Here is an 18194-nt window from a genome sequence, read left to right as displayed (position 1 = left end):
TCCAATTATATTCTGATAAGGTAATTTCAAAACACCATGAAAAACTACTTAAAACAGAAGTCTCTATAGATTAAAAAAAACAAGTCTATTTCTAGGATTCCTGCTATTAAATGAGAATACAGACTGTTTGTATATTCAGTTTTATTTAATAAAAGGAAATATTGTCCTTCACGTTCAAGTCTGTGAAACTTTGTGTCTCTAAAATAAATATTCTATTTACATATCAATTATAAAGGCTTTTTAAAGCACATGGTGTGTATGTATATATATATGCATGTATATATATGGTGTGTATGACATAGATACTATAAAACACACGCATTTTGATGCTTATTTTTAACAAATCTTCAAACTATAGTTAGGCCTTACTTTTTAAATAGTCTACCTTTTCTTATTAAATTTACCGTCCAAATATTTGAATTACTTCACTCATATCATTATACTCAACTCCAATTATTTCCTCCTACTTTCCCTAATCCTAATCGTATTTCACTACAGAACTTTCTTTATTCACTTTCTAATTCACATTGACTGTGAATGCTCCTGTACCTATTTATGTTGAATCATAAAATTACCTCTCCCACTCACCAATCATTACTATTTTTGCAGTTATTTTTTCAACGGTTAATTTTCAGATGGGTGTCAGCCACTAGTTGGAAGCAGCAGGCCACTTTTCTCAATTTTGCCTAGGAACTCAAATTTCTAGAAAATTTAGCACTGAAAAATAACTGGAGGAGAGCTTCTACACAAGTAAGTGTGTTATGCTGTTGCCGAGTTAAAATTCATTTTTTAGTAGTGTCTAAAAATTAGTAAATCCATTTGACAACAAAGAAATGGCCACTAAACATAGTTGAACATTACCATGATCTAGCTGGACTGCCTAATCTCTGGTTATTTTTAAGTCAGTTCAGTCCATACGTGTATAATGCATGAAAAAAAAAAAAAAAAACAGTTTTCACTCAACAGCAAACAGGATGAACATTAAAAAGCCGAAATTTAATGTGATGTGGGGCAAGAATGAATTTTCCAAACTAGAATCGGGGTGCATGCCACTTATTCTAATACAGTAACTTGGAAAAGAAAACTGTCTTAGATAAAAGCTAACACACAGAAACATCTGCTAGTACTGTGCACCCATGTGTTTGTTAGCTTTCCCACATTGTACCTTTTTTAAAATGGAATTTTTGCTGTCGCTGTTTCCTCTTGTCCACTTCCTCCATTTTTCTCCAGCTCCCTTCCCTGCTGTCAACTGCAGGACCTTTCTTTTGACTGGGTGGCGCAGCCTTCTTTGAGGCCACTGTTTAGGGCACAAGTGCTATTAAAATGGTGCGACCAGTATATTCTCCAATTCCGAAAGGCGATACACATCATCTTCACAATGTGTCTCACCTTCATCAGACAAGAGGAATGGAAGTCCCAATAAGAAAACATTCCCTCACACCTGAACCTCTAAGCAGGAACAGAGCACTGCTGCACCCCAGACAGGTGTTTCTGGAGAACAAACATAAGATAATGTACCTCTCTTGGCTTTTCTCTTCCTCTTCCTCTGAGTCTTTGTCAGAATCCTCCTGCTTTCTAATTTTCTTCTCCTTTTGCTTTGGTGTATTTTTTCTCCCCAGTAGTAGTTCGTTTTCCTTCTTCTCTGCAGTTTCATAGTCATCATCTACATCCTTATTTTCTGAATCATTATCTCTTAATTTGTCTTCTGTTTTTTCTTCTTCAATTTCCTTTTTAATAGAATTTGCATCGCGAGCAATTCTCCTTCGTCCCTAGTAGAGAGGATGAAAGTTTTAAAGTAACTATCACTACAAAGGGGAAAAAAAACATAGAAAAATGTTATCTCTTAAACCATCATGGCAATGACTAGTCGTCTTTCTAGCTTGAGACATGATACTGATAACCCGTCAACTCCTGTGTACTTTTCACTTCCTCTCAAAGTAAAAAAAAATCAACCCATGTAAATTACTTATGTCCAAATCTATTATGATCCTGGCTACATACTACATAAAAAAATAAAAATTTTCTGTGTTCATTATTTTATCTCATTTTAATATTTCTTGACTATAATAGAAGTTTTTAAAGAATTATCTGTCAATGATATAAGTTAATAATAAGAAAAATAAATCAGTCCCTTAAGTTTTCAGAAGTTCTTTCATCTCTAACCCTATTATTTACTAAGATAAAATTTACATTATCACTGTATTTCAATGTGATTACATTTTATTACATTTTAAAAGAACTGAACTGTATTAATGGCCAAAAAGTGAGCTGATTTCTTTGAATCTGGAGAGCTCACTAGGCCAGTAGTAATTTGTTACCACCTCATGCTCAACTGACCAGGAAACTGTTGAGCCATTTCATTTATCTCCTAAATTCTCCTTCCAGCCAACTTCTGCACACTGGCAGAGTTCCCCTCTACTTGAAATAAAGTGAGGATTAAAGGAGAAAAAGAGCCAACAACTTTGGGAGCACTAAAATATTTACAACTATTATCTCAGTATAACAAATGTTTTGCCTAGTTCCTGACTATGTACTATTTAAACATCAACAGTAGGGGAAAAAAAAAAAGAACTTAAAATTTAAGTTCCATGAGAGCAGGGTCTTTGTCTTACTCTCTTCTGTAACCTCAGATCTAAACAGTGCCTGGCACATGGGCAGGTACTCTTTAAGAACTTGTAGGTAAATGAATGAAAGCATTTGTTATCCATAAAATTTTAAATTTGTATAACTTGTACCTTTGTCTCAGAAATCTCATTTTTAGAAGTCTTCAGATATTTCATTTTAGAAGTATTCAGATAAATAAGGAGGACATTTTTACAAGTCTCTATATTTAGATAAATTTGGAGGACATTTTTACAAGTATATTTACTGCAGTACTTTCTGTAATCATAAAAAATTGGAGAAAATCTTGAGGAAGGTAAATTTATGGCACACAATACTCTGCAAATGTTTTACATAAGATGAGGGAGCTCTTTATGTAATGACAGGCAAGTATGTGCACAATACATACAATGAGGTATTATTCAGTCTTAAAAAGGAAGGAAATTCTAATCCATACATGGATGAACCTTGAAGACCTTCTGCTGAATGAGATAAACCAGTCATAAAAGGACAAATACTATCTAATTCCACTTATATGGGATATCCAGAGTAGTCAAATTCATAGTGACTTTAAGTAGACTGGTGGTTGCTAGAGGCTGGGGAAGAGAAGAATGAGGAGTTACTGTTCAACAGGCAGAGTTTCAGTTTTCCAAGATGAGAAAAGTTCTGGAGATAGATGATGGTGATGGTTATAAAATAATATGAATATAGTTAATGCCACTGAATGGTGCATGTAAAAATGGTTAAGATGACAAATGTCATATTTCTTTACCATAAAATTTAAAGATTAAGAAATGAAACAAAGCACTCTGGAGGTTTCATGAAATTCACCAGAAAGTGCCATTTACTAAGTAAATAAAAAATGGTTTCTGAGCAAATAAAAGAGATGACTTCACCTTGTCTTTTATTAAATAAAATTTCACTGAAAAAGATGATGTATTACTACAATAACTGAACTCCTTTGACAATGTGGTAAATTTTTTTTTCTACTTCTAAAATTTGATAAATCCTACTGTGTAGACATCATCAGACAATGATCAAAACAGTGGGTGACAATTCCTGACTTGAGTTATATATTAATGGAGAGGAAGAACAGAATTAGAAGATAAAACCAGGATGCATGTGACTAGTAAAGAAGGCAGGGCATGAAAAACTGCCACAAGAGCTGTACAGTGAATTATGAAGTAAAGAAAAAGCAAAGATCCCACCTGGCTGAGGACACAGGTATTATAAACAGGAGATTCATTCACTCAACAATCTAGTAAGTCCTTAATATGTGCAAGGCACTATTCTAGATGCCCGGGATCTCTGAATGAATGGAATAACACTAATTCCTGCTGTTGTGGAGTTTGATTCTAGTCCAGAGTGCGGTAAAAGAAACAATAAATAATAAACAGAATAAATAAGTAAATTACAGATAGAGCAACATTAGAGTGATTGAACAGGATAGGGGCTTCCCAGGTGGCTCAGTGGTAAAAGAATACACCTGTCAAAGGAGGAGATGCTGGTTTGATCCCTGGGTGGGGAAGATACCCTGGAGGAGGAAATGGCAACCCACTCTAGTATGCTTGCCTGGAGAATCCCAAGGACAGAGAAGCCTGGTGGGCCACAGTCCATAGGGTCACAAAGAGTTGGACACGACTTAGTGACTGAGCAGACATGCTTGACCAGGATTTGCTTCAGTGAGGTGACACGTTAGCAAAAGACTCAAAGGAAGTGAATATTTGAGACTGACCTCACTTGAGAATGGCTTGAACAGATATAAATAGAGAACAAGAGAAGGAATGGTTTTTAAGGTAAAAGAAATATGTGATATATTTAGAGAAAGGGCATGAGGCTAGCCTGGCTGAAGCATAACTAAATACTACAAAATAAACTAGGTTCATAGGAGTATTTTTGTATATATCTGAAATTGCCTGTATTAAAAAGACTAAAATAAACTAGATAAAATTAGTATTAAGTACTCACCCTTGGAGATTTTAATTCTACTTCTTCTCTTTCACTTTCACTGTTTGAATCAATATTTTCCTCAGGTTCACTCTTCACTTCTACTAAAGGCATTTCTTGATCTACTTTTGGTGCCTCTTCCATGGATTCTTCTAAGTCTTTTTTTTCCTCTTTTACTTTTGGTTCATGGTGGTGAATAGTTCTGAACTGAATATTTGCAGAACGGCAGTACTCCTCAAAACCATAGAGATACCTAAACAAACAATATTTCATTTTAAGAAATCTTAGTCATTATATTTAACTTGAGTACTATATATTAAACAAGTATTTTTTGAAAAGTAAAACTCAAGCCTTTTAATACAAAGTACTTTTCCTGTTACTGATTTCTTGGTGTTTTATGTAGGATAGTAGAAATACTGACCAGAAAATAAAATTTCTTTCCTGAAAAATCCGAGCTTGTGCTAATGGAACACAGCTGTCGTAGTTTTAATATGAAGGCTGTTCACTATAAAAGATACAATTCTATAATATGTAATTTCAGACAATTAGAGATACTGCCTGTATCTCTAATTTTGAAAACAAAATCCAAAGATGAAAAATGGAGTAAAGCAGACTTGTTGCACTGAAATAACTTTCAATCACAGTATCCACTAACCTAAACCTTTTTATATACTTACTCTAATGTTCTTTGACTAATTTAACTGTTAACAAATTAAATGGAAAATATTCCTTGTGATTATGTATTCTTTGATGAATAAACTATACTACTTACTTTCTATAAGCAGTTTTTACATTGTAGGAAGCAGCTGAATTCAAAATAGGAATGCCAAGGTCCATATAAATTTGCTTCCATACAGCACCACTATCAATCTGGAAAATTAAGTTTTTATTTGTTAACGTTTGCAACGGGAAATAATCTTTATACTAATATTCTATGTTCAATAAGAAAATGTGTTTATTACCTAAAGTACATATAACAGTGCAACACTAGACAATTTTAATTTTCGTTAGTTTTACTTACATTGTCACATCCACCTTGATGATAAACCAGTCTGAAGAGCTTGAAGAGGTTGAGATCTTTATAGCCCAAAACAGGTGGTTTGTTGATTGGAGTACCTTTTTAATATCAAAGAGCAGAAATACAATGTTAATTTCAATGGAAAATACTAAGTTGAAAACAAAGCTTCTCAATTTCTAATTTCCCAAATATCATTAATCAGAGGCATATATTTTAAAGATGCTCAAATTACATAAGACAACAGAAAATATTCTCTATATTCTTTATACTGCATTGTGGTGATCTTTAGATTTATTATACTTCCAGAACTAGTAAAATCACCTCTCTAACTGCCACTGAATTTGGATAAAACTGAATCAAACCTTTGGCCTGCAAGGTGTAGCCAATAATGCTGCTGCTTCAAGAAGCCTGGGCAAAAACACACACAATGAAAAGGGCACATTTTAGGCCATGGTTTCATTTTTACTGCTTTAACACAAATGTTAAGACTGTTGGCAGTAATCTGAAGGATCATTTCTGAAGGCCACAAATGTCTAGGACCAGTGTATCTGAGGATTTCCAAGGACTGATGTAATGTCAAGAACTATGATTTATAAAGGCTCTATTTCTTCTAACTTTATTAGAAATCCTACTCTATTTAGATAGGAGCTAATCCATTATGTTTAATTTATTGAGACCAAGGATCAGACTAGTTTACTTGCCACAGAAACAGCATTAGTAAAGAATGGGTATGTAGATTTACATTATGATTGTTCACTTTCTATTACTCAATTATTATTATAGTCTTTTTTTCTGGTTTTATAAGTCTCAAGGAGATAAAATTTAACTATATCACAACTACTTTTCCTCTAACATTTGTACTCAAAATAGATATTAGTAGTTGTAGTATCTATTTGTACTCAAAATAGATACTAGTAGTACTAACAATAGTAGTAGTAATAAAGTAGATGTCTTTATTTCCAATACTTAATTATTATTATCAGCTATAATTGATTCTTAGGCTTGAAATACAAATCCACATACCCATGCTTTAAGCAAAAATGATATATAAACAAAGAACATAAAACAGTAAAAAAAAAAGAAAAAGAAAAAAAGTCTACCTTTGGGGTGGGGGGTGGACATGATGCTGCACTAGTTCCCAGATCAGGGACTGAACTTGGGCCCATGACAGCAAAAGCACCATGTCCTAAACATTGGACTGTCAAGGAATTCCTAGAAATGTCTGTTTTTAAATAATAAGCATGAAAATACCTCTGTCTTCCATAAACTTATAAAGCTGTTGGAGGAAGTTGTCCCTCTCTTCAGGATCAGGTTCTTCCTCAGGCTGCAAAGGTAAAGCATCAATATATTGAACAATGAGTAGAAGGAGGATATACTGTCCTCTTCTTTTATTTTTTGTTTTGTGAACCCCAAATTTTACTGAACCCAGAAAATACGCATTTTTTCCAAAATGTCAGATTTTAATTCATACTTTGATACAGCTAGTTCGACGCAACTGTCAATACACACTCTCTACTCTTTACCCAATCTATCACTTGAAACTTCCCTTCAATAATCACCATGGGGACTAAGGTTAGCCATTCGGAAAAGGTTCTGGAATGAAGTGAGAGTATTTTTACCTCTTTTTTTTTTTTCAAATCCTCAAAAAAATAAAAAATTAAAAATCCTCAAAATACCATGTGTTCTGAGTGAATATATTGATAGATGAGCATAATAATTACAAACATGTTACTTTCAAGTAATCCACATACATTAAAATTTTGTTACTGTTGGGTGAACATAAACTAGAGGCTGAAAAGTCACAAGGAAAAGGTTGTTTGTTTGGATAGCGCAATGTTTTAGAGAAACTTAAATGAGCCACATAAATTTGGTTTTGTCTCAGACTCCGCCAGTCCCTCTTGCTTCACAGTAGCCTGCTTTTCTCATTTGTCTCTCATGCATGGCGCCTCTGTAATTGACTTTGCGACCCCTTAAAATAGAACAATGAACATTATTTCTTAGGGAAGAAAACTAAATACATAACTAAAATTTAGCTCTATAGAAAAAAAAGAAAAACGAATGGAAACATTCATGCAGAAACAACTATTCCTACAAATACCTATTTGTTATGTTTTACTAATTATAGAAACCTAATAATTTCTTCTTACACAGACAAATGGATTATGGGTTTTAATAAAATATTTCCCTTTCTGATAGACTACTTAAAAACTGATATTTGGGAAAATTCTTGAAGTTTAACAATACTATGGAGAAACGAAGAAAATATGGATATATATATATTTCTTCCATATAAAACATAATAATTTAATTTCAGAGTACCACTATTTTTGTGTTCCAAAAGAATTCAAAGCCATGCTCAAAGCAAAGGCACGGTCAAGCAATAAACATTGAGAGCTCACAAGTTTAGAGAGTAATAAGCCCATTAAAGTCATGTATTTTCAAAAAAATTGTAATAGCTAATAATATGGCCAAGATCAATAAATATGTAGTTGATTAAAATGTATTTTAAAAAATGATGCTATCTAGGTCAATTAAGATATATAATTTTAAAAAAGCATCAGGCAATCAAGGGAAAGGGAGTAAGATCTTTTAGTACAATCTTGTTTTTTCTTTTATTACATTAAGAATGATTTCTAACATTGGAGTAGTTTCACTTTAGTAAAATACAAAGAAACTTAAGTCAAAGTTCTAGTAAGCCTCAAAAATTAGCAATATACAGACTTTATAATCACTAGAGTTAACAAAGGTGTTTACTACACTAAATGCTCAAACCAACAGGTGGCAATTTTTCCCCAAGTGAATTAAAAAATTTTGCTTTTGCAATTTTTAAAAATTTATTTATCTTTGGCTGTACTAAGTTTTGGTTGCTACACAGGCTTTTCTCTAGTTGCAGCAAGTGGGGGCTACTCTCTAGCTGCAGTGCACGAGCTTCTCATTGCACGAGCTTCTCACTGCAGTGACTTCTACCGCTGCAAAGCATGGGTTCTAGGGCGCACGGGCTTCAGCAGTTGTGGCACATGGGCTCAGTAGTTGGGGCTCCCAGGCTCTGGAGCACGAAACTTTCAGTACTTGTGGGGTATGGGCTTAGTTGCTCCACAGTATGTAGGATCTTTCTGGATCAGAGACTGGACCCATGCCTCCTGCATTGGCAGATGGACTCTTCACCACTAAGCACCAGGGAAGCCCCCTTTGCAAGGTTATTAAAACAACTGCCAATGAGTTAACTCAAATGAGTAATCTGGCAGCCTATGAATTATTTCAGATATGAATTTTAAGGAATTCTGGTATGGGAAAAAATAAAAACAACTTATACCAGACTGGCTCTATGCTTTGCCTCGTAATCATAATAGTCTCTCCTCAGACTAAATACCTCATTTTTAGTATTTATCATCTTATAGAATTTAAAGAACACTGTTGTATCTAGTACATGTAAAGAGCAAAAACTTTTTTTTAAAAAAGACACTGATCTGAAACCGGTTCTTCTAAAAGCAAGTAAATAAAATGAACCCATCAAATGCAAATTTGACATTTATTAAGGTTTTACCAAACATCTGATAAATTTTTAATGCTGAAGAATATAGCTTTATAGATAAAAAGTCAATAATTTAAATTCATTGGAATTAAAAGTTAGTGAATATCAAGAGTGCTTTATGTCCATGAGAAACCATGTCCCTAAAACTGTTAAGTTCAGAATGCAGTCATCAGGTGTAAAAACAAGATATAAATGAATAAATTTACTGAAATTAAAAGCAACTGCCTGAGAGAAAATTTATTTCAATTAAAAAATATAAGATGAAAAAAATATATATATAAGATGAGGCTATAAACAAAGTTTTAAATTTACCTGATGGGTCTTTGCAAAAATCAAAATTGCTTAATCTATTAAGTAATTCTTACATAATCACTTTATAAAAATTAGCTATCTTGTTAGTCACCTTAGAGTAAAATTGCATATGGTTAAACAATGTCTCCAACTAGAAGACTCTGCCTTTGGGACTAGAATATTAGGGCTTGTGTTTGCTATCACAGTGTGCTTTCTCTGCTCACAGTATTCTCATACCTACAGGGTCTATCTCCTGGTCAGGAGCCAGAGGGTGTGCATCCCTCAAGGGTTTTGGAGTTGGAGTCGTAATAATGGGAGGTAAGACTACACTAGACTGCTGATGCGCCTTCTTCCCTTCACTTAGCCAAACATGTAAAGCTAACTATGCATCCAGTAAAATGTCAGCAAAAAAGAGTTAAGGATATAGAAGAGGCATGAATATGATCATAATTTCCAGAAACTTACAATTTTAGTTAGTAGCAACAGACACTACCTAATATTACAGGTGGCTGTGTATCTATCTGCGCGCTCAGTCACTCAGTTGTGTCCAACTCTTAGTGACCTTTTGGACTGTAGTCCGCCAGGCTACTCTCCATGGGATTTTTCAGGCAAGAATACTGGAGCAGGCTGCCACTTTCTCCTCCAGGATATCTTCCCAACCCAGGGATCAGACTGTCATCTCTCACACTGCAGGTGGATTCTTTACTGCGAGCCATCAGGGAAACCCTATCTACTATTATTTTATGAAACTTCTAACTTTGGATAGTATGTCTTCAAATGCAGCTCATACATTTTTGATCATGATGAATCACAGACTTCTACCACAATTAAAATGAGAGGGCACTTTCGGCCTTCCACTTTTGGGCCTCAAGTCTGGCAGGAGTTGGAGAAATATAAAACCAGTCAATTCAACAAAATGTGACACGTGATAATATGGTTTGTTAGATGATACACGAGAGAATCAGAATTGGACACTGTGCGTAGATATGAGATTTGAGAGAGCTAAATAAGAATTAGGTCAGAGTTATATTTTAAAAGTTCTCTGCCAAGAATAAGTTTGATGGATTGGAAGGGAAAGGGGAGCTACTGTCACACTCCACAGTGAGGAGAATCAATGCCTGAATTAGTCTTGCCACCTGATGATGGAAAGATGACCCCTCCCCCTGAAAGAAAGAGAAAGAGAGCACGGGGGAGAGTGAGAAAGAGGTGCTAATGCTGAGGCTGTTTGTACTCCTCCAAGTTCCAATGTGTTAAAATACTCAGTAAGTTCCATGAGGTTAAAGGCAAGTTAATTTTAGTCACAATTTTATCATCAGTGACTGCCATTTAGTTTTACTATTTTGTACCCTAAAATTAATTTATTCCAAGAGGAATCACGTTTTTATATTCTTAGTTTAAAAAAACCCACCTCAATGCAGTAGAGAATAGATTAGAGTGGGGAAAGCAGGGACATATGTGGGAAGAACAAGTTGCTGTTGTAGCAGTCTAGCTAGGTGAAAGAGGAGAGTGGTTTGGACTAGGGTGACAGACTAGAAAGAGGCAAGAGTGAGAAGATTAAGGTGACTTTCATTTGCTTAGCTTGAGTAATTGGGTGACTGGTGCTTCCATTCAAATGAATTAGGAACAAAGAGGGAAAGGACAGATTCTGAGGAAAAGATGAGTGCAGTCTTGCACATATTGAGTCTGAGGACTTACAAAATATGAAGAAATTCTCAGTGAAAGTTTAATAGACATGTTGGAGCTAAGACGCAATATAAAAGGCAGAAACTAATATAACATTGTAAAGCAACTATACTCCAATAAAAATTAATTTTAAAAAGCACATGAGACATCTTTGATGCACATAAAGATTTGGAGTCAATACATCATTTAGTTAGGAAGTAAACTAGATATGAAAGAATTTGAGCAAACTCCATGCGTAGTGAAGGACAGGAGCCTGGCGTGCTGCAGTCCATAGGGTTGCAGAGTGGAACACGACTTAACTGAACAACAATGAACAATAAAACAAGGAAAAAATGTAGCATCATGTATGTCAGGTGATTTAAGAAGGCAGGCAAGTCAAAGATGCTGAAGACTACTAAGGAGTCAAATGAAATCATGACAAAAATTTGTTGGACTTAGCACAAAAATTTGTTGAACTTGGCACAAAAATCTGTGGGCGGTCACTAGTGACCTCGGTAAAGTTGTCTGAGATGTGGTGCAGTACAAGAGACACTACAGGGAAACAGAACAGGCATATACTCTGAGCAATCTGGCCGTAGGGCGGAGGGGTTGGTGGAGGGAGTCTGGGCAGTTTCCAGAAGGTTGGAAGAGATGTAAGCATGTTTTAAAAGGCTGATAAGAAGAATACAACCGAAAGGGATAGATAAAAGATGCCGAGAAGAAAAGGGGGGATACATCACAGTCTAAGACAAGGAAGAAGGGAATGAGATCCAGAACATAAAGAGGGACTCATCTTATAGAAGAGGACAACATATTATTAACTGTATCTTAAGGAAAGAAGAGCAGGCAAGTATGGTTTAGAGCTGGCTCCCAATGTGAAGTTCCTAATTTCTTTCCTAAGATTGGAGTAGGGGTAGGGTTGTTGGCATACAGGAGATAAGGATTATAGAAACTGAGAACTGACTAACGGTGTTGAAGGCCCAAGGAAATTTGTTAATGATAAAATTTACAGTCCTATCATTCTTCTCTTTAAGGTACACTTAAATAGAAAATATCAAAAACTACATATCATGCATGATAGATTCATATGTAGTAAAACAGTATTTCATAATTTCAGAAAACAGTTTAACAACCACTTGCCTATAACAAATTAGTAATTTCCCCCACCCCATTTGAAAGGGTTCACTCATCTTACTTTCAGTCATCAAGCTGTGGTTCGGATGCTATTAAATCTAAGGCTTTAAAGTCAGTTATACTATCGTAACTATAAGACACATTTTTCTATAAATGCATAAAAATATAGCAGTATTTGTGTGTACAAATGTGCAATCCTCATTAATTTGATTAGGTGATTCTAATTTGGTTAGAGTTTTATACTAACACTGTGAAAAAAAGGTTTTGCTAAATACATTAGTCACTTTTGCTTGCTCATTTAATAGGCTACACTTTAGCAAATAAGTTGAACGCAAGCTAAAATTTCACTTATTTATTGAAAGTTAGCTTTATAAGACTTGCTTAGAAATACTTAGTTGACAGCTGAAGTTATGAGATATACCTAAAATAGTAACATTACCTTTAAGTTTTTCTATCAATTTTATTGATTTAACAGTATTTTTCTGAGTTATCAAGCATTTACTATAGGTTTATACCTAAAGTGATCGTGAATGATCACTAACAAATGCCTTTACGGTTGATCTAAAAAGGGCATGAACACACACAAATAACACTTGATTTAAGTATTCAAATTTCCATGAATTAAAAAAATCAGGCGCTTATGATTTTTATAATAACGGAATATAATCCTAGGAATTAAAAGTAACTGATTTTTAGAAATTCAGCAATTGGAAAAATGTGTACCAATACTTCTAAACAAAAAAGAGCATTTTTATAAAAATTCACTAAATTCAAATTTTCATTACTAAGTATGAAAGCAGAGAAGATTTTTGGGAGGTTCCAACATATAAGCCTACCTATAGCAAATCAAAAGGATAAAAGAGATAAGACCAGACAAATGCAGTCTTCTAAACAATCACCTATTTATTTTATTCTTAGACAACTGTCCTATATTGATCCGAAGTGAATGTAAGTCAGGAGTAAATGAATACCTGATAACATTGTTTATGTTTACACTGCCTTTTCAGTTTCAAAATTCAAAAGGAAATTCAGTAATATCTTTTCTAATATAAAAATGTCTTAACAAAAGATATTTTAGTAATACCCACAAAAATATTCTCCAGAATCTTTTTCAATATAATTATCAATAAGTTAAAGTCATCAATATAGATAGAAACTAACTTCCTATCAGACTCTCAAGTCTCTCCCTACTCAGTAACAGTATGAAATATGTATCTTGTACTCAAATCCTAAACCACTAATGCTCAGAAATTCAAAATAATATTAAGTAAAAAAGATCCTCCATGGTAAATCTCAAATTTCCTTATTAAGAAATGTAATGTTAGGGTACTCAAAGTATCAAATATAAAAACAATGTCCACTGCCCATTAGCACTGCAGAAGTGTCTAACACTTGTTTGATTCTACTGCATAAAATTTACAAACACCAAATGGCAGGCTAAAGTACTGTTATAGTGGTTATAAAAGCTCTTTTTTTAATCATTGTAAAGCAATATTAAATCCTCATGAAAAGCATAGTATAACTACATTTTGGAAGAATGGAATATAATGTAATGTAATGTAACAGCCTAGCCTCACTCATGTAGTAAAGGCCTGTAATGACTAAGCCAGGTAGGCCCTGGCTTATCAGATTTTAATTCCCTTTTATACCATACCCATTTTTTTCCTTTTCTAAATACAGGTTGAAATGCTATTTGGTTTTACAATACATCAAATTTTAAAAATTACTGTTCAAGACAGGTTAGAATGATTCAGCATCCAAATCTTAAATCTAAGAGCATGAAATGCAGCTGATTTTTTTTTCCCAAAGCAATGAAAACCTCACAAGAAAATCTACTTGTATAGCCACAGAAAATGAAGAAATTAGTTTCATTAGGCAATACAATAAAGCATATGCTAAGAAAATTAAAATATGAAAACTAGTTTTAAATAATCATAATCAGTGACCACATTTTGTGATTTTGATTTTTTTTTCAGTAGATGAAAAGCATCTTGGTTCATTTAATTTTAACAGGTTCATAATTTAAGTAATAGATTTTAAGAAGACATTCTCCTTACAAAGGTCCTTACCTTTTTAAATTTCTTTACTTACTACCTGCAAACAATAGGTAGCCTGCCTCTGCTCTTCAGTCTTTTTTACTAACATTCACTCACAGCTTAAATAAAACATTATGACCTTTATGAAATTAATAGCTATAATAAGAGCACTATTTACTACTTACTATTTTATGGCCATCATCTTTAACCTTACTACAAAGCCTTTTTAAAGCTCTTTGTTTAAAATTTCAGGGTTTTTTTGGGGAGGGGGGCAGGGAGGGAGTAGGGAAAATGCATTTTGAAAGGGATACCAATTAAAAGTATTAACAAAAATAAAGAGACTAATGTATTTCAGTATTTTGCAATATAAGATCCTAACTTCAATGTTAAAAAAAAAAAGCAAACCCAGACTGCAACAGTTCACACCCTGAAAATGTGGCCTATTTACCCTGAAAACATATAATCTATAAATAAATACAGATAAAAATACAAAAATCACATTTAATATTCAGACTTTAAATCCTGAATTTTGCCAAACTGTCATTATCATTTTCACTTCAAAATCTATCTTATGTTTCAGAAAAATTGCCTTCATCCTCTAATATTCTAAAAATAGACTCCTACTGTCTCTTTTACATGAAACAATTACGCTTAGTTACGAGTCCTACCATATCAGCCACATCATCAATACCTAAAATTCTTATTTAACCTCATTTTTGGCAATCAAAATGGTAACATATATAAAAAAATCTTACCTATATGCTGCATTTTCTTTCACATGCAAAATGGTTAGATTCCCCTTCTACTTAATCAGTACAGTGTCTGAACATCTTTCAGTCTGACTTGCAAATATTTGCTTTCCCTCTTAGGGCACAGCATCCGCAGGGTTATACAGCACTACTTACATTCTCTTCCACATAAAAATCAGACATTACATGAAAGGAAAAGAAAGACAGCCCATTTCAAAGCATCTGGCAAACCTCCATTGGCAACCTGCCAAGCCTCTGCAAAACCTTCCCGTCTTTCCGAGCATGCTCACTTAAAACCAACAGCGCGTTACTATGGCAACTCTGTAGGCAGCCTGTAAGTATGAACCGCCATTCTGATTTCAGAGTGCAAAAAACCAAATACTGCAGGGGAAGTAAAAGGAAAGAAATACCGTATACTCTATGTCACACACAAATATACTCATTTTGCTCTATAAATTCATATTTGTGTCTGCTAAAAAGAAACCAGCAGTCCACATTTTCCAAGCAAATATTTTTGATGCTCAAATAGGTCTTCTTTTTCAGTAAACTCATTCTCTTTGTCTGCCACAAGCCCCTTTACCTCAAAACAGCCAAAAATATACTGAATAGTTTATACCACTTAGCAAAACATTGCTGAACAAATAGCAATATTTATGTAAGCAATTATGTGGAGCTTCATGAATGATTTCCTACAATTACATATACATTTTCAAGAACACAGTGATATTACAAAGAAAACCATTAACACTTATAAAACAGAATCTAAATCTTCTCTATGATTTATCCAACTGCCAAACAAAATACTCTTTCAGTTTAGATAGGATTCTTTTAATCCCCGTTATCCTTGAGATACTGTGAAACGTCTAAAAGAGTTGAGATTTCAAAGTTCAGACAAACCAGACCTGGGTTCAAATCTCTGTTCTCCACATTTGAGCTTTGCCATCTTGGGCAAGTTACTTAACCTTTCTGACTCTCACTTTTCTCTTTAAAGTAGAATAGTAACAGTTACTCCACCTAGCAGTAATTTAAATGAGTTAACTAACACATGGAATATACCTGAAAGTTACATTGTCTTCCTCCTTGGTTATTTGGAAAAGATGTTAATAAATGCACTTGTTGCTCATTTAACCTGAAAAGTTCTTCTATGTAATCCCTTGTGTGTGTGTTAAGTCGCTTCAGTTGTGTCCAACTCTGTGTGACCCTATGGACTGGACTGTAGCCTTCCAGGCTCCTTTGTCCATGGGATTCTCTAGGCAAGAATACCGGAGTGGGTTGCCATGCCTTTCCCCAGGGGATCTTCCTGACCCAGGGATTGAACCCATGTCTCTTGTCTCCTGCATTGGCAGGCAGGTTCTTTACTACTAGCGCCACCTGGGAAGCCCCTGTAATCTCTTACCCACTAAAAATTAGCTCTGATTTGCCTACTAAGCTGAAAGCCATAAAGATCCTCCTCCTCCAAATAAAGCTGAGCTAGAAAAAGACAGCAAGAAATAAACAACCTAACCACAGGGAAAATATAGGAAGGTATTATTTTTATAGAGTATTAAACTGTTTCTATATGTTACAAACATGAAATTTCACCTACCATCTCTTCTTCTTCCTTTTTGGCCTCCTTTTCCTTCTCTTCATCATTTTCTTCAGCTGGGCCATCATCATCACTACTGGATGATTCAAGGATTTCACTTATATCCATTTTCCAATTATCAGGAACAACTCTAGTTTTTAAAAAGATGCTTGCTTTCTGCAGCCCTAAAAGTAAAAATGTATTTCAGCATTTGTTATGCAATTAGCAGCATAGAATACAAAGCCAAGACATTCAAAGTCAGAAGATTTGGATTCAAATTCAGCTATTACTTCTAAAATGATACAGTAAATCTAAATATATTTCATAAGTTACAGTATTATGTTAATGTTTTTCTCTAGAGAATACTGTCAGAAATGTTCATGGTAAAACATAAAAAGTATTACAGGTCAAATGCTTTATCTAGACACTAAAAAAGGCATCAAAGAAGAACAGATATCAACTCAAACAGCTCAAATGGTGCCAGAAAATATTGTCTTGTTTTAGTCACTAAATTTGCCATTTAGAGTGTCATACCATGAAATAATAGACTGAGTCATCCTTATTTTACCTGGTTTAGCAGAGAGCTCAGATTCAGGCAGATTGAGAATGTCTACTTCCTTGATATCCTTTCTTGCAATAGAATAACTAATTATAGAGAAGAATAAATGAGAGGGAAACCATTATTAAATAAGAATTATCACTTAAATAGTCATGTTAACACCTAGAAAATATAAATCTCAAAATCAAAATTACTTTACCTATAAATTATTTTAAAAAGACCATGTATATCCTAATTCTTAAAAAAAATGGCAAGAGGTAATATAGGCAAAGCTAGTATCTTAATTCTAAAGATGCACATACTCAAAGTACACTAATTTGAGAGTCTCACATTTGTAACATTTCTATTTATGCAAACTTCGTGCACACAGAATGGGGTGCCCTTCCTTAGCTATTTTGATCTTTCATATTTCTCAAATTTACTATGCCATTTAGTAAGAAAAATTCAATAGAAGGTAATATTAAAATATTTTATCTTTGTAAAATACATTATGGTAAAAATTTTTCACAGAGAATCACAACTCAATAAACAGATAATTCTACAGTTTTTTAGAAAAAAAGCAAAGTTGAGGTTAAGGAAGGCTTCTAAAAAATCTGACTTTTTTTAAAATTAAATTTTACTGGAGTTCAAAATATGACTTTTAATCAGAAAAAAGTCAAAATAATTATTCTAGTAATATAAATCCCATTAAAAGTAAATGTCATTTTTCATAATATGAAAAGGTACACATGATAAAAATATAGAATTCTTAAAATTAGGGAGAAAATCAATACTATACTTCATTTAAAAACTTTAAAAATATTATTCTCACATATTATTCAGTTTTATATAAAAATTTCAAGTTAAAAAATAACCTACATTATAAAAAATGAAAAGATCTTAGGTAATAACTTCTTAGGTTCATAAAATGATTAAACTTTCAAAAATAAAGTCCTGGTTTTCATTTTTTTCCTCCCAATGTAATACTATTAAGTGATTCATTACTCACAATTTAGAATCGATAAATGACCGAATTAAACACTGGTCTTTTTTCACTGTGATATCATCATTACAACTGGGAGATATTACCTGAAATATAAAATAAGAACATATTCACCATTA

General features: G+C 33.6%; 1 protein-coding gene across 3 annotated transcripts in view; it reads right to left on the bottom strand.

Moving 5' to 3' along the window:
- ARID4A (AT-rich interaction domain 4A) overlaps positions 1-18194 on the bottom strand; it is a 58570-nt gene that overhangs the window by 20848 nt on the left and 19528 nt on the right. For all 3 annotated transcript variants that reach the window (XM_065941651.1, XM_065941653.1, XM_065941652.1), the window contains exons 9-16: positions 18082-18161; positions 17103-17179; positions 16556-16719; positions 6818-6890; positions 5570-5664; positions 5321-5418; positions 4570-4801; positions 1519-1769 (exon numbers count right to left, since the gene is read on the bottom strand). In XM_065941651.1, coding sequence (XP_065797723.1) covers positions 1519-1769; positions 4570-4801; positions 5321-5418; positions 5570-5664; positions 6818-6890; positions 16556-16719; positions 17103-17179; positions 18082-18161 — 1070 coding nt within the window. The remainder of the gene's footprint in view (positions 1-1518; positions 1770-4569; positions 4802-5320; positions 5419-5569; positions 5665-6817; positions 6891-16555; positions 16720-17102; positions 17180-18081; positions 18162-18194) is intronic.

The sequence above is a fragment of the Muntiacus reevesi genome, chromosome 7, assembly GCF_963930625.1.
Source record: "Muntiacus reevesi chromosome 7, mMunRee1.1, whole genome shotgun sequence".
NCBI lineage: Eukaryota > Metazoa > Chordata > Mammalia > Artiodactyla > Cervidae > Muntiacus > Muntiacus reevesi.
This window is presented reverse-complemented; position numbering and strand designations above follow the sequence as displayed.